Here is a 23,937-nt window from a genome sequence, read left to right as displayed (position 1 = left end):
AATAAATATTCTCAGCATGAGAACAAATCAAAAATACTGTGTGAAGTTTAATATAATTTTTTTATCGATATATTTTACCGAAAAGATTATGAGAAGATTGTAAAGTAATAGAAATTTTATTAGCGGACCGACAGCTACTGAATTTCAGCTTGCGCGAAAAACGAATTGAAATAATTTATTGTAAACGTGAACCAGGAACCACGGAGCGTTTATCGTGGAAGTCGAGAAATTTTATTAGCGGACCGACAGCTACTGAATTTCAGCTTGCGCGAAAAACGAATTGAAATAATTTATTGTAAACGTGAACGAGGAGCCACGGAGCGCTTATCGTGGAAGTCGAGAAATTTTATTAGCGGACCGACAGCTACTGAATTTCAGCTTGCGCGAAAAACGAATTGAAATAATTTATTGTAAACGTGAACCAGGAACCACGGAGCGTTTATCGTGGAAGTCGAGAAATTTTATTAGCGGACCGACAGCTACTGAATATGGGCTTGCGCGAAAAACGAATTGAAATAATTTATTGTAAACATGAACCAGGAACCACGGAGCGTTTATCGTGGAAGTCGAGAAATTTTATTAGCGGACCGACAGCTACTGAATATGGGCTTGCGCGAAAAACGAATTGAAATAATTTATTGTAAACGTGAACGAGGAGCCACGGAGCGCTTATCGTGGAAGTCGAGAAATTTTATTAGCGGACCGACAGCTACTGAATTTCAGCTTGCGCGAAAAACGAATTGAAATAATTTATTGTAAACATGAACCAGGAACCACGGAGCGTTTATCGTGGAAGTCGAGAAATTTTATTAGCGGACCGACAGCTACTGAATATGGGCTTGCGCGAAAAACGAATTGAAATAATTTATTGTAAACGTGAACGAGGAGCCACGGAGCGCTTATCGTGGAAGTCGAGAAATTTTATTAGCGGACCGACAGCTACTGAATTTCAGCTTGCGCGAAAAACGAATTGAAATAATTTATTGTAAACATGAACGAGGAGCCACGGAGCGCTTATCGTGGAAGTCGAGAAATTTTATTAGCGGACCGACAGCTACTGAATATGGGCTTGCGCGAAAAACGAATTGAAATAATTTATTGTAAACATGAACCAGGAACCACGGAGCGTTTATCGTGGAAGTCGAGAAATTTTATTAGCGGACCGACAGCTACTGAATATGGGCTTGCGCGAAAAACGAATTGAAATAATTTATTGTAAACATGAACGAGGAGCCATGGAGCGCTTATCCTGGAAGTCGAGAAATTTTATTAGCGGACCGACAGCTACTGAATTTCAGCTTGCGCGAAAAACGAATTGAAATAATTTATTGTAAACGTGAACCAGGAACCACGGAGCGCTTATCATGGAAGTCGAGAAATTTTATTAGCGGACCGACAGCTACTGAATATGGGCTTGCGCGAAAAACGAATTGAAATAATTTATTGTAAACATGAACCAGGAACCACGGAGCGTTTATCGTGGAAGTCGAGAAATTTTATTAGCGGACCGACAGCTACTGAATATGGGCTTGCGCGAAAAACGAATTGAAATAATTTATTGTAAACATGAACGAGGAGCCACGGAGCGCTTATCGTGGAAGTCGAGAAATTTTATTAGCGGACCGACAGCTACTGAATTTCAGCTTGCGCGAAAAACGAATTGAAATAATTTATTGTAAACGTGAACCAGGAACCACGGAGCGCTTATCATGGAAGTCGAGAAATTTTATTAGCGGACCGACAGCTACTGAATATGGGCTTGCGCGAAAAACGAATTGAAATAATTTATTGTAAACATGAACGAGGAGCCACGGAGCGCTTATCCTGGAAGTCGAGAAATTTTATTAGCGGACCGACAGCTACTGAATATGGGCTTGCGCGAAAAACGAATTGAAATAATTTATTGTAAACGTGAACCAGGAACCACGGAGCGTTTATCGTGGAAGTCGAGAAATTTTATTAGCGGACCGACAGCTACTGAATTTCAGCTTGCGCGAAAAACGAATTGAAATAATTTATTGTAAACGTGAACCAGGAACCACGGAGCGCTTATCCTGGAAGTCGAGTTTCACCGCGTAGCGGACCCGAAGCGCGGGATCCGGGAGGTTGAGAACCCGGTATTCGAAATACGTAGCGGACCCGAAGCGCGGGATCCGGAGGTTGAGAACCCGGTACTCGAAATTTGCGGAGCGCGACTCTCATACGTCCGCTCTACTGCGCGGTTGTTTCCCGACTGAGGAATTCGGCTAGCTGATTTTGAATTGGTGACGTCACTTTCTGAACGTCCGACATCCAAACTATGGTTTCGAACTTTGATACTATGTATGATGATGTATGATGTACGATGTATGACGTACGATGTATGATGTACGATGTATGATGTATGATGTATGATGTATAATGATTTTAGCTTTCACATTTCATACAAGAAATACACACTTCATCTCTTCTGCCGATTCCAGACTCAAGCGGCCAGGCCCTTCGATGGTCAGCCGTTGACTGGAGATATTTTCTTCAGTAAACGGGTCGGCTAATAACGCTGCCGTTCTGCGACAGTTGGATGATGAAAAATTTCGCTCGTATCTTTCAAATGTGTGTTAAAATACACTTTAAGTGTTAAGAAGCGTCGTTCTTTCTCTCCCTATCACCTTTCTAGGTCTTTAAATCACTACGCAGTGTTAAATACTGTCTCATATACGAAGCATCAATTTCATCTCGTTCAGAATTAGCGCATCCGTTATGTGTTGCAGTTACTCTGAATTTTTTTCCATCCGAATACTTTTCGAAAAACAATTCCGCTCCTCCACCCAACGCAGATGCTTCACTTGCGACCAGCTAAAACAGCGTTTCGATTCTATGCCTATGAAAATTCAAGATCGAGAGAGCAAATGAAAAGTTGTTGGAATAATTATGAATACTGATGTTATGGAATGCATCGAGCGCGCGTCGAATAGAATCCCATTTCGAAATGAATAATTCTTCTCTTCTCATATCATAGCTAATCTAGCAATATAGGTAAATAGGATGGTTGGAGGTGTTCGGAAATGGTAGGAGGTGGTCGGCGCTGGCGGAAGGTGATAGGGGGTGGTCGAAAGTGGCCATTGATGGACGGAGGTGGCAGGGGGAGGTAGGAGGCGTTCGAAAATGGTAGGACATTTTAAAAGTTAAAGTCGACGATGATCCGGTGCATCAATTTTATCGTTACAGATTTTCTTTTCCCATGAGCCATAAAGTATTCAACAACGATAATGCAGTCCTTAAAATTCATCATTCATCCCTGTCTGGAAAGCTAATTCGCAAGGCGTGGTATTCTATTCTATTTGCATTATTAGAAAAATACCCGTACTCTACATACACTGTTTCTAATCTTTTGCTACATTTGGTTGAATCCCCATGCTTCTACAGCACGAATAGTCGGAAATGTTTTTGATTATCCATAATAAAATAAAAGAAGTAACAAAGCTTAATTTTATTGTCAAAGCTCTAATGAATACATCAAGCTGCGGTCGAATCAATTCATTTATTATTCGCACATGACCTCTGTACATTTGATAAATTATTCCTAAATACATTGAAACATATGTATTTATAACGAAATATCATGCAATGGGCTGTGTAAACTATAAACTATAATTTCTGTCGAATAGCTGCTTTTATGTCAACAGGGCTTTGAGACTCAGTTCAGTTCGTCCTCCTCCACGTCCACCTCCGACCACCTCCAACAATCGCCAACCACCTCGAACAACCACCGATAACCACCTCGGGTTGTACCTGGAATAGCGATAAATATTTTCAGTATGAGAACACATCAAAAACATTACGTAAGGATTCATATAATCACAGGTTTTCGTTTTTTGGCTGTAACTTTCGATGCGTTGATCGCAGCGTATTGGGACTGCGCCCAATCGATTTCTCTCGCAAAATTACGCCGGAATAGTGCCTGAAAGAATTGATTCCAGCACTTTCCAAAGTCGCGAAAATTTTCGCCAAAAATACAAAGGGTTAACCTTCCTTTTTTTTTACTAAAAAATTTTTCGTCTCAGAATTGATTCGTATGACTCTTTCCCGACCAATTGGACCCCAAGGAACACAGAAAACGCAGCGAAAAGAGCGTAGGACCAACAGGAGAGAAACGGCGAGCGAAAAAGCACCTGCTGAAAAATGTCGAAAACACAGGTTCTCGTTTTTTGGCTGCAACTTCAGATGCGTTGATGGCAGCGTGTTGAGACTGCGCCCAATCGAATTCTTTCGCAAAATTACGTCGGAATAGTTCATGAAAGAATTAATTTCAGCACTCTCCAAAGTGGCGAAGATTTTCGCCAAAAATTCAAAGGGGCTAGCCTTACCATTGGATGCAGAATATAAAGACAGTTGCCCTAATGGGCTTAGATGTGACAACCGAAAATTGGTGCGTGAGATATTCCAACGGTATAGTTGAGAACTTATTGCAGAACATCATAGAGTTTCCGATTTCGACATCATGCTGGCTGCATTCACCTATACTTAACCCGTGTGTACTTACCGACTTATCGGCGATACAAGAAATTAATAATGAGAATAAATATCTTTTAAAATTCGTAGCGAAACAGTGATTTAATTCAAGTATAGGTACCCGAGAGAAAAATGTATACATAGATTATGGATAAAAATAGATCACATGTAATGATGATGCAGAGACCAAAAAGTATAAATGTCAGTATATGCGGTCCATGTTCGACACTGATATATATGATTCATTTATGATTAACATGTGATGCAAATTACAAATTTCATAATTTTCTAGGAAACATACTAAATTATCTACTATAATCGGCTATAATATGACAATAAAAGAATTGTTCGTTTCGATATGGGATTCAATTTCACACGTAATCTACATATTCCGTAACATTAATGTTCAGAATTAGCATTCGAAATAGGGGTGGGATCAGGGGTAGGTTCAAGAGTGCGAGTAGGAATAGGAGTAAGATCTGGAGTTGGAGTAAGATCGTAGTAGAAGTAGGAGTAAGATTGGAGTAGAAGTAGGAGTAAGATTGAAGTAGAAGTAGGAGTAGGAGTAGAAGTAGGAGTATAGGAGGAAGGTAGGGGCGGAAAGGGTAGGGTGGGGTATGGTAATCTCCTTCTCCTAGTCCTACTCCGGATTCTACTCCTACTCCTACGCTTGATCCTACTCCTATTCCTGATCCTACTCCCAATTCTACTCCTACTCCTGATTCTACTCCTACTTCTACTCTTGATCGTACTCGTATTCTTACTCCTACTCCTGATTTTACTCCTACTCCTACTCCTGATCCTACTTCTGATCCTACTTCTATTCTTATTCCTACTCCTACGCCTACTCCTACTCCTACTTTATTCAATACTTTAGACAATGCACAAATCCTCCTCCTCCTCGTCCACCTTGATCACCCACAAACACCGTCAACCACCTGCAACGACCACTGCTGACCACCTCGGGTTATACCTCGAATACTAATAAATATTCCAAGTATATATAATACTATACAATATATATACAACAATATATATAATATATACAATATTTCATGAAAAATCTTGTATAAGGATTAATATAAGTTCTTGATATTCACATTTTACCAAGAAGTTTATGAGAAAATTATAAATAATCATTGGAATTTTATTAGCGCATGGATAGCTGCTGAATTTGAGCTCGCGCGAAAAATGAATTGAAATGATTTGTTGTGATCGTGACAAGTTTGAAAAATTAAAGATAAAATATAATAACAATTGCCATGAAATATCACAAACATGTTATACTCTCAGTGCACAAATCCTTGTCCTTCTCGTCCACCTTGTTCTCCTCGTCTTCCTCGTCTTCCTCCTTGTCCACCTCGATCACCCGCAACCACAGCCAACCACCGCGAATACTAATAAATATTTATAGTATTAGAACACATCAAAAATATTGTGTAAGGATTAATGTAATTTTTTCATTCACAGATTTTACCAAGAAGATTATGAGAAAATTATAAAAAAATTGTAGAAATTTTATTAACGCATTGATAGCCACTGAGTTTTGGCTTGCACGAAAAATGAATTGAAATAATTTGTTGTAAACATGAGAAGTTCAAAAAATTTTGGATAAAATATAATTACAATTGCCATTAAATAGTATGAAACTGTTAAACTCACCAAGCATAAATCCTCGTCCTCCTCGTTCACCTTATTCTCCTAGTCTTCCTCGTCCTCCTCCTCCTCATCCACCTTTTGTCCCTGAAGTCGAGTTTCACCAGGCAGCGGACCTGGAGCGCAGTAACCACGGAGCGCTTGTCCTGGAAGTCGAGTTTCGCCAGGTAGCGGACCTAGAGCGCCGAAACTACGGAGCGCTCGTCCTAGAAGTCGCGTTCCACCAGGTAGCGGACCTGGAGCGTAGAAACTGAGGAGCGCTTGTCCTGGAACTCGAGGTGCACGAGGAAGCGGACCCGGAGCCCAGAATCCAGGAGGTAGAGAACCCGGTACTCGAAATCTGCGGAGCTCGATTTTCTTACGTCCGCTCTACTGCGCGGTTGTTTCCAAACTGAGGAATTCGGCTAGCTGATTACTATAGATCGATGATGTAAAGAGAAAAAAAAATTTTGGCTGACGTCACTTTCTGAACATCCGAACATCCAAACTCTGGTATCGAACATTAATACTTTACATGATGTATGATGTATGATGTATGATATGACAAGACTTATAATGATTTTAGTTTTCACATTACAGACAAGAAATACGCACGTTATCTTTCCTGCCGATTTAAGCGGCTCTGCCCTTCGATTGTCAGCCTTTGACTAAAGATATATTCTTCAGTTAACGGGTCAGCTAATAACGCTGCCGTTCTGCGACAATTGAATGAAAACAATTTTTGCTCGTACCTTTCAAGTGCTAGTTAAAATACACTCGTAGTTTTACGAAGCTCATTTCTATCTCTCCCTGTCAAAAAAAAAATCGCTGACAATCATCTTTTTAGGTCTGTATATCAGTACACTGCGTTAAATACTGTCTTATATGTATATGGAGCATCCATATCATCTTGACCACAATTAGCGCTTTCGTCATATATTATAGTTACTCTGAATTTTTTTCCTTACTTACTTCTCGAAAACAATTCTGCTTCTATACCCAACGTAACACTTCACTTGCAACTAGCTCAAACAGCGTTTCGATTCTATGCCTACGAAAATTCAAGATCGAGAGAGCAAATGAACAGTTGTTGGAATAATCACGAATATCAATGTCATGGAATACATCGAGCGCATGTCGAATAGAATTCCATTTCAAAATGAATAATTCTTCTATTTTCATATTACAGCCATATTATTGTAGATCATCTAGTTAGTCTCCTGGAAAATTATAAAATTTATAGCATGCATCACGTATTAATCGTAAATGGATCATATATATTAATATCGTACATGGACCGCATATACATATGTACTTTTGGATCTTTACATCATTATCATATCTGATCTATTATTATTCACAATCTATGTATACACTCTTCTCTCGGGTACTTATACTTTAATTAAATCACTGTTTTTCTACGAATTTTGTCAGAAATTTATTCTCATTATTAATTTCTTGTATCGCCGACAAGTCGGTAAGTACACACGGGTTAAGTATAGGTGAATGCAGCCAGCATCGCGTCGAAATCGGTAATTCTTTGATGTTCTGCAATAAGTTCTCAACTCTACCGTTGGAACATTTCAGGAGCGCAAATGCACGACGATTTTCGTTTGTTACCTCATAATTTTAAAAGTGCTCAGCAAAGCAAAAAAATTATATAAAATATTTATTTATTTATTTATTTATTTATTTATTTATTTATTCCCAAGAAAATATAAATATACATAATATACAGAAGTAATATACAAAAGTACATTTATAGTCCTATAGAGGTAACTTAAAGTTTCCTGTGCATAGGCTCGGGAAGAGTGAAAAGGCATATAATCTAACAATGCCAGTTCAACAATTTTAAATTTAATTTTAAAATTAAGAAAAATCATACAGTTTGTACATTTAATTGTGCGAAAAGCATGGAAGTGCCATTAGTTCATGTCTTATAAGATTTTTAAATAATTCGAGTATTAAATTTTACGAATAAAGTGAAAGACGGATATATTCTACTAAAGCGTTGATAGATGCTCAGGGTGGCCGATTAACCATTTTTTCAATTTATATGTAATTGACTTGGTCAATATAGGTAAATTCTTTATTTCGTTTGGTAACAGATTGAAAAATTTAATTGCAGTATGTAAAGGACTGCTGCGGAACTTAGTTTAGTGACTTTGGGTCCTTGTATTAACTTATATCTATAAAAACATTTTTGAAACAATTGGAACTAAATACGACGTACTTTAAAATTTTTCCGAAATATTTGTAGCTGAAAGTTGACGTTGTAAAAATCTGAAAAAATAAATTCAGCGTCCTAGAGATGCTAAATATATTGGAAAAGTGAATAAATTTTAATGAATAATCAAACGATAGTTAGTTGTAAAAATGATGTAAATCAATTATTGACAATGATTGCGTGCTGCAAAATGAATGAGACATATTATATTATATGAAATACAAAAATGAATCTGTGTTGCAATGAAAAATGTAGTCTTTCCGTAATGTGAAATAAACCGTGGAAAAATATTTACTAGCAGCGCCCGCTGGTGGACACTGTAATTTTTATGCTTCAAATTTCCCTTACGGTTTTCTTACTCCAACAGCTCCACTCTCCAGTGCTCTAATAGCCGTAATAATATCCCATCTGTTATCCCCTATCTTCTGTATCGTCCGGTAATTGTCACTATGGGTTTAGGTTAAAATCTGGTTTTCATATAAAAAATATTTACGCTCTGGCTGATTTGTGAGAGGGAGACAACGGGATTAAAAAATGGATTATAGAGACGAGCAGGTTAATGAAATTGAGGCGCTCGATTCCATATACTGTGGCGATATGGAAAGTAAGTTCATACCTCGACGTTAAAAACATAACCTATACTCGTCACTTTTTGCGGCATTATTAACATAACCTATTATTTATTGAATCACAGAATAATCACTGTACGCACGATAATTAGCAGACACAAAATAACAAACAATGGATATGTACTTAGATTTATCAAATTAATATAGCTTCAAGTTTGTCGTATACAAGGGCTCCTGGAACGGCATGTAAACACGAAATTTTTTTCGCATACACTGACAAATAAATTTATGGCACACTATTTATATCTTATCTATAAAATTTAATGATGACGAAGTTAAATTTCCAACTCTGCCGGCTGTAATATTGATTAAACAGTTATTTATCAATGCGCTTTGACGATGTGAGAATTTGTGAAATAATTGAAACTCATTCATTATTTTTTTTTAATCACTTGATACGTAGAATGTTGAAGATTTTCAATTAGAGAAATATATTCTGTAATAGTAAATGTTTCATATTAAATAATTTGAATTATTTATTCTCACTCGTACGATTTCACCGGAGCCATGCCGGAGCTGCACAAGTTTTCTGATCGACTCTCGCGTGACTGTTGTAACTCGTATGAAATTACTGTACGGTGTCGTGACATTTGGTATGAATAACATTTGAAATGTGAAGTAAAACATGCTTTTGGTTTGGTTTCAGTTATAGCAAAGCAGCCCTTCTACAAATTTTCAATCCCAATTAAATCTGAAGAACATGAACTAGAGACAAGCAATGGTTTAGCTTGTCGACTAGAATTTACTTACACAGCTAAATATCCTGATGAGCCACTAGTCGTAGATATTGAGGATCAAGAAAACTTTGAGGATGGTGACGAACAGATACTTAAAGAACACTTAGCGGAGCAAATGAATGAAAATTTAGGCATGGTTATGGTTTTCACCCTCGTTAGTGCTGCGCAAGAATGGCTCAATGTTCAGTGGGACAAAATAAAAATGCATAGGGAAGAAAGTGCTGCCTTGAAACTGAAAGAGGAAGAAGAGGCAGAAAGAGTAAAAACAATAATTTATTATATATTAGTATCATACATTTTAAATCTAAGTTGTTTCACCATGCTGCACTTCTGTTGTTCTGATTTCTACAATTGCATATCAACAGCGCTGGTCAACCTTAATGTTTTTAAAATTGCAGAAAAGATTTGAAGGAACAAGAGTTACTGTCGAGACGTTTCTAACCTGGAAAGAGAAGTTCGATGATGAAATGGGAATTACAAAACGACGTGAAATTGCCGAGCGTGAAGGGAAAAAGTTGACTGGAAGAGAGCTCTTTATGACAGATAAAACATTAGATCAATCTGATTTGAAGTTCTTAGAAGACGGTATGTATTTTCAGTCCTCATTCACTAATTTTCAAATTATCTGCTATCGCGAACTTGAAGCATTCATAATATGAGCTTCGTCATATTTATATTTGTCGATTCGATCGACCTCCATAGTTTATTTTTCTTTTAAAGGAGATGCAGTCAAGGTGGATGAAAGTCTGTTTCAAAACTTGGAAGATCTTGATTTGGACGATGATCCGGATGATCTGGATTTTGACCCAAATAATTTGTCTGATGACAGTGCCTAACAATGTTGATGGTAGCGAGTGAGCTATTCTGACTGACTGACAGAGGCTCCTGGAGTCATCAGCAACGAGGAATTTAAACTCGTAATGAGCGAATGCAAGAAGCATGGACCACCAAATGCATTCATATGCCTAATACCGTTGAAGTGTTTTGTAACAATTGTAAATAACTGGATATTTTATGTTAACAAAGCTTAGTTTACCGGTACTTGAGATACTTTGTATTGTACTCTTATTTCACCTATTTATCATAATAGTTTGAAGTAAGAACGTAATAACAATGTAGCAATCTCGTAGACTTCATATATGCTTTGTTACCCAGAAAAAAACCGTCCTAGAGTTCAAATCTGTTATTGAATAAGAGCTTCATCGACAGATCGTGTTAGACTGATCAAATTAAAGTTTTCAGAATTTTTTTAACATCAGATACGAGTGTGAATTTCGTTTTATTTAAATAAACGTTCCCGTTTTCTCTCCCACAGTGTATCGGAATCCAACTTGTGGGTGTGCAGGGTAATTGACCCATAAGAGTAAGAAAATTTGATGAGTATCAAACCACAAACAACTCCGTGTCATCTATTGAACTTTTATTTTGTAACATTGGATCGGTAGGGAGCAAGTATAAGTAATAAAAAAATATTTATATAAATAAATACGATAATGTCCAGCATTCTATTTTTTTTTTCCTTGCGACAGATTAACAGTGAAAAAATCGGAATTTCTCCCTGGTAATTTTTTCTTCTCATCCAATGGAAGCTTCATACATGGATATATTACACATTCGAAAGAATTTAATGAGGTCGCAACGAAACGGAAGGCCTAGCGTTTAGAAATGCCGCAGGTTTGTTGGCAGTTGGCTTTATATCGAGGTAGCGGCACTCGCCGTATCAGAAGTGATAATAGTTCGCATTTTGTTCGCCAGACGGCCGAAAGCCGTTCCGACAATCAATACAGGCGCAACTCCGTAGAATCACCGGAGAGCTTGCTTTACAGCGAGCTTTCAGTTTGACACTCGGCCGCGTGTAAAGCTCACGAACTTTGCGAAATATCAGTGAAAAGTGTCGAGCGAGGCGGAGGCGATACGCGGCGGCAAAATGGCGGCCACAGTGCGAAACAAATGACAGCGCGGATTTTGTGAGCTTGCAAGCTTTAACAAGGACCCGCGAAATTGCCCGATTGTTAAATTTCTACGAGAATATTTAGTAGTTTCGAACAACCGAAAATAATAAAAAATACATTTTTTACTTTCTCAATTCCCAAAGGGCGCGTACCTAAAGTTATATCGTAAGAACAATTTCATTAGATAACTTGAGAATAAAATAATACATTTTATCAGCGGCAAACGAACGGCTTCATTAAGCTTTTAAGAAACGAACTATTGTAAGTGATATCAAACTTAGCGAACTTGGATCCTTTAACAATGAACCCGGCACTCGCGGAGGTGCGTTACAAGCTCCCATTCAGGGAGATGATTCTCTCTATAGGGTGAAACCGTTACTCCAACACCTGATGATGTATGCGCCTCGTATCATTGAAGCGTAAATACTATACATAGAAATTGCTAAAAATGTTGGGAAATCTTTGAAACATTGGACAATTCTCAATTACAAGTTACATGGGATTACGAAACAAATGAATCAAAAATGCATTTGCATTTTGAGAAAAATAACAACGCTAAGTGTGACTGCAACATCCTGTCGCTCAGTTGGATGGGAAAAGTGCCAGACGAGCTTCCTGAGGTACGCATTTTCGTTGTTGTGTTATACGTCGTAACCGAGAACTCCTATGCATACAGTTTCCGAGTTTCATGATCAACACCTTTGCCTTTTTAATAGTAATTTCACCCAGCGTTGTTGTTAGAAAAAGCCGGGACAACCGTTTTTGTTTTGCACCTTTTGCAAGTTCCCAACATAATACACGGGATAAAGTTAGGTTCCCGTCACCACCCGCAAAACATTGGATAATCTGAGTGTCTCTTTACCGAGTGTCAACCTCGACTACGATCAATTCCAGGGAAGAACACTAATATACTTAGACATATACCTACCAACCGTGAATAGCCACGCAAACTTGTATATGCAAATGCAAACTTTGGTTCTAAAAGAGACGACAGCCGGATGTATTGCTGCAATAAAATATTTACCATCCCCCGACAGTGCGCGCCGAGAAAAAAGTCAGGATCCACGTCCTCATGAATTTCCACCCTCTCGCGTCTTTCAAGGTTCCAACACTGCAGATTTCAAAATAGTCCGGCGAGGAGGGGTTGAAATTTTTAGCACTATTACGGCATGCGTAAAAGGTTAACCGTATGTTTTCCGAATGCTTAACCGTATGTACATTCAAATATTCAAGTATACAATTCTCTGGTTTATTAATGCTCGAACTTATATTGGTTTGACATTATAGGATTATTGCAGATGATGCGTAACGTGAAATCGTTCGACATTACTCGAGTGCTACGCAGGGGAATAGCTTCTGTCGCATTACAGTAGTTGGACATTTTTCAAACATGAATGGATCAAAGTATTCAGCACATTTTACGATCTCGTTTCATCTCTTAAATATAAATTTCGCCATGTGTGCAGTTTTAACAATAGAACAATTGCGTTGGAATATAGTAGTCATAATTTTATTATAGATGTACGGTTAAAAAAATTATAATGCCTAGAAAAACATTACAACAGTCGTTTGGCCTTCTTATGCCGTAGTATATCTGACTCTCTGATTTTATTTTCATCTTGCGCATAGATTTTGGCCAGAGAGTATTTCGACATCAGAGATTTTCAAAGAGATCTTCAAGGCTTTGATTGGAAGAATTCGGATGAGTAATGCAGGATGCCACGTTTTGTGGAATTGTAAATAAGGTTGAAATATTATGTGAAAGTGGAAAAAGTAATGAAAATAAAAAAAATTCCGTAGTCTAATTATTGACTATGACAAGACTCGACTCGAGCAAAGATGAGAATAAGAAATTTTTCAAAAGGCTTAACAAAACTACTGTAAGTGTAGTTCTTGGGGGGCGGATATCAGTTTAATTATATTTTCTGCACTCTAATTGAAAATAGCATGCAATGTAGAATGAAAAGCATGCTTTCTTCATCATCACAGAAAGCATTTGTGCTACTTGCAGAAAGTTAATGTGCCTTGATCTTTCCCAACACACGTATACTGGCAGATCCTCCCGTATCTTAGACGGATGATGAAAAAACTTCAACATTCTCGGTGCAGAGCATCGCGTGCTTCTCCAAACACTTTACTTTTTACAGTATCGCGTGCCGTTGAGATAATTTGATGGCAAAAAGTCACGTGCGCGAACGTAAAGTTACCTTACCGTACTCACTGCAAAAATCGTATAAAATACTGTGTCACAGAGAGCTCTTTGACACGGAACATAGATACGAACCACATGATTAAGGTTCCATAGAGTGCAAAGAACATCTTACCACGCTATAAGCCAGTTGTCAACCCCGATGGTCGGCTGCATTGCGAGGGGAGACTTGCTACTTTCACTCCAACTTTCAGCGATTCATATCCGGGGAAAACTCGCGAGCAACTTTGACGTATGCAGAGGCTTCGCCTGGAGACGAGGCGAGTAGCTTTTGCTCGTAGCTTAGCTTTTAAAGTAGTACAGCTTTCATGAAAAATTGGCGTGACTGCAGCAGCATTGCTAACAAGGGCAAACTTCGGTTTTGTATTTTTGTCACAATCGTCGGTGTTTCTATTATTTAGCCACCATAAATTCAATTTGCTATTTGAAATTTACGCTTCAAGCTTATTGCAACTCACATATATCGGTGGAGTCTCATCTAACCTGAGAATACCGTCGGGAATACCCACTCACAATCAGAGTTGTTATTGAAGACGAATACCGGTTCGAGTGGACGTTCCCTTTCACCCAATATCACGATTTCTCTAGGTTTTGATTTTTCTCCGCGTTTTGTCAACCCGAATTGAAATGCTTCGCGAAGAACCCGTAATCTTCAACGGTTAAAAATTAAATATTACACCACATTTCCCAGAAAAATACCGTGTCCTTTTATTCAACGTCTGGATAATCTCCCAACAAAATACAAGTATAATACAATACGGCAATTACAGACAAGCTCGTATCGTAATTATTCTGGAAGTTATTTGACAAGAAATCGAACGCACAAAAGTCGCATGAGCGTAAAGGAAATCGGTGAATGTAATTTGTTGCTTACCGAAGATGGAAGAAGAGGTGAGTAATTTGAAGGATTACATTTTATACGGTCGGCGCGAGTGCTTGCTAGTATAAAAGGGAGATGATTAAACGTCAACCCTGTATTTGCAGCCGGCTTCTGTGAAGGCAAGTTTAGCTCAAAAGACTTGATTAATTGTTAGCGTTTCTCATGCCCCGCCCTAATCCAACCTGTGTTTCTCCATTCGCCTCTGTCGGATCTCTGTCACCAGGGAATTCGTACGGAATTAGCAAACTATATTTCTGATGAATTCTTTGGTTGATGATGCTTACCGAGTGTTTCAACGGATCTGAAAATGGAATTATCATTTTTTTTCCACTACCATCGGAAAAGATACATACCACTTTTGCGCTAGAAAAATGAGTCGAAGCTAGTTCCAAAGTCAATCTTCCACCGTTGGCAATCTTTTGACGGCAAAATTTTCGCTTCGGTAATTAGAATCAGTCACAGTTCACTAGCGGTCAAAGACTAGCTGAGCACGATTTACGATTGATCTGAAAGGAAGTTCAGATGCGTGTAGGAAAAGTTAGGGAAAACGTGACACTTGTCTTGGAATGTCCAAGTGATAATTAGAGAGCACACATTTCTGTACGGGATTATGTTTTTCAGTATCAAGAGTGAACGTCGGGTGAACATAGACGATGTCTCGTAGTTCTGCGGTTCATTGAAATTGAGTTAATTCACCGAAGAAGGGTAAGAACAACGGCAAAGATACTTAGTGCTTCAAGGGCTTGAAGATCGCAATTTAATAAGGGATTGGATTTAGAATCCAGCGAGGAAGAAGAAGAGGGACAGGTGCACTGCACCGGCTCGAGATGAGAATCGTGCCTCGCGTCTCGAGTGGGTCTTTTCATTTCTATACACCATGCACAAGCTAACTTCTATAGTGACGATTCCTCGTTGTTTAAGTGAAAAAATGTCAGTGGAGAACACACGTAAACTGTTAAAGAACGCAAAGAGACTAGGAAACTTTTTAAACTCCAGTCAATGGCTGGATTTAGAAGTAGTACTCCGGAAAATGAATGTCAAGTGTAGCTACAGGGTAATGGTTTTGCAATAAGCATACAACTTCAGGGCGTTAACATCAACATTTTATTTTCAACGAGCATTGATCAACCCAACTTACCGTCAGACATTGTTACGTAATCGATTGGTACTTTCTATTCTCTTTTTCATTTGTTACAATTTGACGCATAAACGATGCTCTCATTAACTCCTCAATCAGCGTTTCCAATAAGTATACGGGCAGAATGTGTTCCAGGAGTCGATATACGCAGTTTTATTGTGCACTTGTAAGAATCGACGGGTATCCAAATAATGTAAACGAGCCGGACAAAAGACAAAACCAACTTTAATGAAGCGAGTCCCATTACGTCTTTCCGCTTGCGAACGAGCACGCACATTGAATCCGAGAATTCAAGCTCTATTGTTCCGCGCCACTGCGTAGACACATAAACCGTCAAATATACAGCTCTGCAAGCGAAGCGTATGACGGTGGACAAGAATGGCATCAGAGGAAGGATTGATTTTATATTTGGCGTGTGACTTGGCGAATTGTGACGAGTGGTTGCGGTTAACTCCAATAATCGGAGCATTCAGCTGTGCTTCGCCCCAATGCAACATCAAAAACGTAAGAAAATGGAGTCCTGCAGTCGTATTGAATTAGATATTTCAAGAACGAAAGCATCTTTAGATCTTCGCAAAGTAGCTCCTCGGAGAACAAGGATTTAACGAAGTACCGAGGATCGGGATTTTTGACGAATCTTGTAGGTTGTTTGATCTACGTTTGGAGTCGAGGATACTAGGAATTATAATAGATATAAGCATCTTACACGTGTTTCCAGTCACCAGAGGCATATGAATATCCTCTTGAGCCTTCCATACGCCCGACATAAATGTTGGATTTGGTGGCATAGTTAGAGGGGCGCCAGAGGTAAATGTTCGCCCATTAGCAGGCCTCGCCTTGACCCTTCACCCCCCTACAACCTCCCCCGACCACTACTGGTAACAGAGAACCGTGGAAAACTACGAACCCTTTGGTGACGGTGGTTTCCATTTGTAGACTGCGGTGGAAAATCCTTGAGCTTCCGGATTACAGTGGGTGGAGGGCGGAACAGGTCGACAGTTCTTGACACGTGACAAACAAACGTGAGCAAAGCTTCGTCCCTACGTATTCTGTAACCACTGAAAATGCCACAATGTACGTATAGAAACGTGTGAAATCCGTGTGGAAAATAAGAAGCCGAAAACAAATTTTGGATGCTGTGGATCCGAACCTGACACGTTCTTGTCAAATGTATTTTTCGATCTCTATAACCATGAGTCGCTCACTGTTTCCATATTATGTTGGTTGGATACCTACTGCGATTCATATAGATTGCCATAATAGTCAGGTTTCTCTGAACATTGGGAGAATGAAACGCGGTATATTTACACTGTGTCTGGAAAAGGTAATTTGAGATTATTTTTGGTTATTCGTTTAATTCCATATTTCGAGGCAAACATACCGTAGGCTAAACCTGTTTGATTAAAGTCTCAATAGACGGCCTTTGTCGAACAGCCAATAATTTTATGTTCCTTGAATACGTGAGGAATTGCCCGTGGTACACACATTGAATATACCTACGTGCACACGAATTACCTGTCCATTATTTCCTAATAATAAAATATTCGCTTTGCAAGTTGAAAGTATTACTATGCCATTGCTCGAAAATTCGAAGGGTTTTTTATTCACCTTTTATAATTTTGTTTTTGGTGCGTGACATACGTACTAATTTTAATATTTGTTGCTGTAAGTATACACAATATAACCATGATAAAGCCATGCGAAAGAGAGTAATCATTGCAATGCGTTTGTAATTGACGGCATCTTTCTATCCACCCCAAATTCTGCCACTGTAGCGCACTTATGACCTGAGGCCGTTGTACTGTTTCAACCCTCTATTTGTCCTGTATGGCTGTATTTTATGAAGCAGTAGCTACATCATTGCATTCTACGAGGCTGCAGGGTTTCAATGGGTTTGAAAGGGGCACAGACGTCGGGAAATTCGAGCGAAAGAGCTCGAATAACTTCAGCCATGACTGGCCTCCGGCAAAGTTAGCTCAAGATAATTAGAACTTGTCATGAATACCATGAATTTAGTTTCTTTTCAAATAATTCACTATCGTGAGAAAAGTGTTCGGTGTTGAATTCGCGTGAGCAGATTTATACTTGGAAATTGTAAAACAAGCCCTTCGAAGCCCATCATGTATTGTGTTCATCTGTATTTCGTCGCTGTTGATGTATGTTTCAAGAAATTGTCGACTGAAATAGTTTTGTGGATGATGAAGTGCAGTTCAAGTTTCATTAATCAATCTAACAAATTCATAGAATTTAAACTGTGTGCCTGGAAGCACAAATTCACAAGTTAGTAAAGTAATCACTATAGCTGTAAGCGGCTAGGTTGACAGCAATTTGGTGGCACAGTATCTTGCAATAAATTTACCTACTTGAGACGGGGTCAAGCTTTATTTACAAAAAATTTTGTATCGTGACCATCCGAAAACACGCCATATCTAAAGTTACTCTACAGACTTGAGATCATTCTTGCAATCTGTACCGGAGTTATTATTACTGAGTTTCTATCCGTACATGAGAACAATTAATAACAGCTGAATCAGATGTTCGAACCTTTACAGAGTAATTAGAACTCGTTGATCAGGCGATACCAGCTCAGCAACCGCCATTTACGGAAACAGCTGCGTGTGATGAAGTCAGATTTGTGGTATCCTTCATCTCTGTTATTCTACCGTGGGATTAGTTCCACAGGAAAGTAAGATAAAGATACGGCGATTCGAAGGTACGGATACAGAGCGGTTCGTATTAATTTTGCTCAAGTGTACGTCTCGATAGGATTCGAACTCAAACGTGCAATGACTTCGTCAGATGCTCATCGTGAAATATAATTCCGTTCACATTTATAGTCTTTGAGCAACACAGTTTATCACTGAATATAAGGCATTCAGCCGAACAAAGGGTGCCTGGTAAATAGTATAAAGTCACGTGACATCGATTCGGATCCAGATAATTATTCTATCGCTTTCTACCAGGACTGCTATCTAGGCGCAGTATGCTAATTCGTTGATATCTTTCCAAGTACTTATACCTGCAGCACTTAGTAGAAGGATACAAATCGTGGCGGTGATGCTTGATAGTTTCAGACCACGGTGAGGGGAATATACATAGTGAACTATTTCGCTCGAATGTACCGCCCTTTGAGCCCGCTCGCTTTGAAACGTGGTATTGGAATATCCAGTCCAACTATTTCACTCTCTTTGGCTCACCAGACAGCACTCAGAAAGACGGAAGCTCATTGTTACTTGACACTCACAGCTTGACTGGCAATCGATATCTCTATCGCGGAAAGAAATGGTTCACTTGAGCTTTTTTTTTTCTTTCATGCGCCTCGTTAAAAGAGAGCCGTAAAAAGGAAATGAATAAAACAATAAGTCGACGGAGGTAAAGTGCTTGCAGCCATAACTAGCATCGACTCAAGTCGTCGGTATAGCCTGATGTTTGTTGGAGTAAACAGGTGTCACATTTTACCTGGAGAAGAGAAGTAATTTTTAATGTACTATATTCATATAAAAATAAGAAACAGGTTTGGAAAACTATTTAACAGATGAGGTGACAGTGCCATTGTAGTCTGGGAATTCGGTAAATTGGGAACTAAGTAATTTAGGGATGCAATATACGGTATCAGTTCGAAAAACCAATCCGTACGGAGAGTTTTATTGAGACAAACTCCGTTCTTCCCAGTTCAAAGCCATTGCACAGCTTTCACAGCTTTTGTTCTCAAGTTCTGAAATGTTTGTAAATTTCATTGCAGATAGAAAATCGCGCTGCTTATGATTACCTGCCAGAGAGGTCATTTTATTGACTTGAACCAGTCTTTCGCTGGTGATTTTCTTCACTTTGACAAAATCAGACCGTAGCTTGAGTATTTGTTCACACATCGACTCGTCTAACAAGTTGTAACAGCGGCGGAGGTCGGAACAAATCGATTGAAGTTATGCTGCCAGCTATTCGAACTATCTAAACTTGAGCTATTGGATACAAATATACATGTATACGGTACTATGGGAAGTGATTGCTTGCATGACTGTTGACAGGTACGAAATATTGAGCTACGGTAGCTGGTACAAAAGGCACGAAACATTCTCCACGCTATAAGCGATATAATAAACACAGTTGTACGTATCGTAGACATGAACGTGTACTTTGTATGTTTGCTCCAGTTTGAAGACATATTTGCGTACTGAAAATGCCTCGAAAATATAATATATTACGATATACGCATCAAGATGCAGATCGGGAAAAGTTAGCCAACAATGAGGTGCTACCCTCTGATCTAAACGAAGTACTTCAAACTAATGCTAGCCTTTAAGGAAGTGACAGATTGAATCCTAGATATATACTAGAAATTTCAAGTTACTGGAGGAGGTAATTTCATCTGCAGCACTGATCGACTTGGGTGTATGTGAAAGCACACTTTGTCCGGCAGTCTATTCAAGTGACTGACCGCATCGTAACATTACTACTTGCCACAGCTTGATACGGTAGTGAAGGTAGATTTACCGCGAATCGTATAAGCCACAATGGTCGTCATACGCGAGTATCGGGCGGCCGAATTTTGAGTATTAATAACAAGCCGTATTTGTAGCCACAGTGTTAGTCTACAACCATTGTATTCTGCTCCTTCCATATCACGTCAAATCCGCCACTTGTGTATGTTCACTGAAATGCATGGCGTTTTCAGTGTGCATAGATAGGTATCACGGAGCATTGTGGTGCATCCGAGCATGGCCCGAGAACCCGTATAAAATTTATCTCACCGTAACCAGGAGCACTGCAGCTCCCTTTGGAGATCACGCACTGCGGACGATTAAAGCCAAGAATCAGATTCCCCGAACGTCACGCAAGTCGATAAATTCAATACTCGTTGATATCCCGAGTCTCGATTATACCCACGCCAACTCAAGTTTCCCCTTCCAAAGTCAATCCAAGTGCATGCTTCACGATCATGCTTTATCACATAAGATGGTGTTCGAACACTGCGAACACTTTTTTCACATGCCGAAATCGTCAAGGGATTGTATGAAATTGAGTGTACTGTACAGTTTGTAATCATAAAAATATTTTCTGATTGTATAAGTTTGCGCATGAGTTGCGATTCGTCTCGACCGTCAATAACTAACGGTGGTCTCGTTATGAAGATTTTTCTTTTGGTCACGCGTTAGAGTATAATAACTTGCCTCAAGGCGCGGCTGTTTTGTTTTGTTACAGAACAGTGGTAAATTATTTCAGAAATATATGAGAACTCGTTAGCAACTGCTATACAAGGGCTGGAGAAATAAAATTTATTCTTACAAAGAACGAAATGCTTCAATTAACTCCGTTGCATGAGAAAATTTATCCAACATACTGGAAATGAAATTGAAAAGTGGCTGACGTACTTAGAGAATAACATTTTCATTATTTACCGACACGACTTCTTTAGTCAGAATTTCATTGCGAATCGCAATAATCTGTAATTAAAATTGAAGTATATATACCTCGACCCATATTATACGACGCAATCGCAAATCAAGTAAGCAACAATTTCTGCCTATGGTAGACACTTGAAAAGAAGTTTCGCACAACAATTTTCTACCGTGAGTGATCCTACAATCCGAAGATCCATTGGAAGTGTGAATGGAGTGTAGAATGGCGTGAGAAGTTTTTCACGCGACTTGATCTCTGTCTATACATCGTATAAGAGGCTCATATTGAAGTTGGGAGTTTGAAACGAGTCTGGGATCGTTGGGAAAGGAACTCGCCTAACTATAAAGGTGTTCACCTTCACCACAGCTGGAATGTGCGGCTTTTCCGCGAAATTCTTTATCGGAATAATACTTTGGTCACGATTCAAGTGCGTGTGGACTCGTAAATAAAATACACATACATAGTTGTCAGTCGGTATACCTGTATCACTTTTCTTTTAGTTGTAACGAACGACCGCGGTGATATTTTCAAATTGTCATTGCAACCTTCCGATAGTAATACAAATAAATAAACAATGGCAGTACTCATTGTGAATTCTGTGACGAAAAATTGTCGCGATTTAAAATTTAAATATCGCGATAAGACCACGAGCACAAGTATTTATTACGTCGGATCAACAGAAATCCGATTGGAACCACACACCTGATTGTGAGGTTAATGCTGGAAAAAAACCCTTGTCGAATATCGCAGCATACGATCAACGGTCTGTGTGTTTGACGAGTAATAAAATGCGAGGGTGGTTTATAGCCAATTGAGGTGAATGTCTACCTGTATACGAATTTCTGTATATATCGAGGAGTATCCGAGAGCTTTGTGCACACAAACATAAAAGCATAATACCTACGTCTACAACAAGTACGCCTACACCGAGGTGACCAGCAATATAACCGATCAGACTCGGGGTCGCAAATCATGTGCTCTGTGTACGACGATGAACAAATACCGCAGAATCTTTTCTGAACTAAATCGAACCCAACCCGGCCGTCGCTTGAAGTCAACGAATTGACTGATTGTGAGCGAAAATTCGGTCAGCGCATTTTTGAGAGTATACAATGGTTTCACTCAGATAAAAAGTAACCATACATACCTTCCAAAATTGTGTCGTGAATTAAACATTTTATAGACACAGTCTAAACTTGTCCCTGGACGTCGGCGTTGAAGTTTCTTGAATGTACCCGAAGTGCGAGGTTCAAGCGGAAGTGAGATAAACACAATGTTCAAACAATTTTGCTCATTACTTTACGCTTGTTTCTCAACCCAGTAACTCACTACTGCAGTCCACGTAGGAAGAGAATTTCAGTCAGCACGAGCAGAAGTGAATAACAAACTGCAGACTCCCTTGTCCAGTAACTTGTACAGCTAGTTTGTTTAACAAAGGTTCATTGCATAGATATAATGATTACACATGCATTTAAATAATCGAAGTTTACGAACACCACCCGAGGCGTGTGAATTTTTCCGACTGATTTCACATTTTACGTCAAACAAATTCCCTGCTCTTTGAAACGCTTCTGGTGATCACGTCCACTATGATCTTTTTTATCCCTCGATTCACCTGCAGATATTCCAGTAGAGAGTGTCTCCCTTTCACAGGTCACTGCCCGAGGTTCATTCTACTAGGTAGGTTTTTCTCTAAAGGTTGAGTAGAAGCAGTAATTACAAGCACGCGTATGCACGAGACGTCAACACACGAGGTACGGTACGGTGTTGGCCGGACGAGAGTATCGCGCTGCTATTCGAGGGGAGATCCAAGCTGAGCCACGTGACCACTTTGCTCACGCAAGAGGTAGTCTCATTTGCTGATCCTGTTAGAAGTGGAGAAGAGGCTTTTTGCGGGGTGCGAAATTTTTACGCCGTTGCTTTTGATTAACGATAAGTATTCAGTCGCTTCAACTCAACGGTTCGTAGTGTGACACACTTTTCGCATTATCCCTTACTCGAGTTACCGCGATGCCTTCTTATCAGTTTACGAATTTACATCGAATTAAAAACCCCCCGTGATTTTTACAGGTTTCCTGTTCGTTATTTCCTCATTCCAGACGCGTATCGTCTCATTCGCCACTTTCATATGAAGTTATTGTTATAGATACTAGAGAAGTCTGTATGAAAATATTCGAATGTTCCATGAGTTCGTTTCCGTTAACTTATAACTTGCGATCGTGCTTGAAATTTGCTCATTAACTTTGCAGGGCACTCTACCTATGCACCGGAATAAGCTCGGGAACAGAGGGTGCAATTTTCTGATATTTCTTGCGTGTAGTGCTTTCGAGGATGGCGGCACCCTCACCGTCGGATTCAACCTTTATGAGGGTTCAACGACTCGCTAGAGTTCCACGTACACACCATGCCTGCATGTGCATTGCATCCGAGGCACACAACTCTACTTGTATTTGTGCTCAGGTTGCCCTACAATTCTGGTGCATTGTCACTGCGCATAGCGGAATATGAAAATGGGCGTACTTCCGACGGTGGATGTTCAATTCTTGAAATTGCACTTTGGCATATGGATCATCCTACAGAGAAACGACTTGTTTACGATATCATCAAGGTGTTTGGTCAGATTAACCGAATACTGTAATATC

At 39.3% G+C, this 23,937-nt stretch overlaps 2 protein-coding genes across 7 annotated transcripts in view; both read left to right on the top strand.

Annotated features, from left to right (window-relative positions):
• Positions 1 to 8,744: 8,744 nt before the first annotated feature.
• On the top strand, positions 8,745 to 11,219 carry LOC124179101 (RWD domain-containing protein 1). 2 transcript variants are annotated; one of them, XR_006869952.1, is made up of 5 exons: positions 8,745 to 8,957; positions 9,629 to 9,978; positions 10,118 to 10,304; positions 10,440 to 10,714; positions 11,035 to 11,219. XR_006869952.1 is itself a non-coding variant. In XM_046563179.1 (4 exons), exons 1-4 carry the CDS (start codon positions 8,888 to 8,890, stop codon positions 10,553 to 10,555), a joined length of 723 nt encoding a protein of 240 aa, XP_046419135.1. In that variant the 5' UTR covers positions 8,745 to 8,887; the 3' UTR covers positions 10,556 to 11,219. The 2 variants fall into 2 exon arrangements, 1 of the variants encoding a protein (XP_046419135.1); XM_046563179.1 differs by having other exon boundaries at positions 10,440 to 11,219.
• Positions 11,220 to 11,547: 328 nt separating this feature from the next.
• Positions 11,548 to 23,937, top strand: part of LOC124179096 (tubby-related protein 4) — a 45,316-nt gene continuing 32,926 nt past the window's right edge. For all 5 annotated transcript variants that reach the window (XR_006869948.1, XM_046563172.1, XM_046563171.1 and 2 more), the window contains exon 1: positions 11,548 to 12,291. Coding sequence is in view for 4 of the 5 variants with exons in the window: in XM_046563172.1 (XP_046419128.1) it covers positions 12,196 to 12,291 (96 nt within the window). In the remaining variant the exon portion in view is untranslated. The remainder of the gene's footprint in view (positions 12,292 to 23,937) is intronic.

The sequence above is a fragment of the Neodiprion fabricii genome, chromosome 3 (genome assembly GCF_021155785.1).
Source record: "Neodiprion fabricii isolate iyNeoFabr1 chromosome 3, iyNeoFabr1.1, whole genome shotgun sequence".
Classification (NCBI taxonomy): domain Eukaryota; kingdom Metazoa; phylum Arthropoda; class Insecta; order Hymenoptera; family Diprionidae; genus Neodiprion; species Neodiprion fabricii.
The sequence above is the reverse complement of the archived record's forward strand: the minus strand, read 5'-3'. Positions and strand labels throughout refer to the sequence as shown.

What these genes read in the sequence shown, in the direction of transcription:
- LOC124179101 (XM_046563179.1), top strand. Translation starts at nt 8,888, where the DNA reads ATGGATTATAGAGACGAGCAGGTTAATGAAATTGAGGCGCTCGATTCC. An exon ending in ATACTGTGGCGATATGGAAA is followed by an intron (nt 8,958 to 9,628) that starts GTAAGTTCATAC and finishes GTTTGGTTTCAG; the next exon opens with TTATAGCAAAGCAGCCCTTC. An exon ending in AGGAAGAAGAGGCAGAAAGA is followed by an intron (nt 9,979 to 10,117) that starts GTAAAAACAATA and finishes TTAAAATTGCAG; the next exon opens with AAAAGATTTGAAGGAACAAG.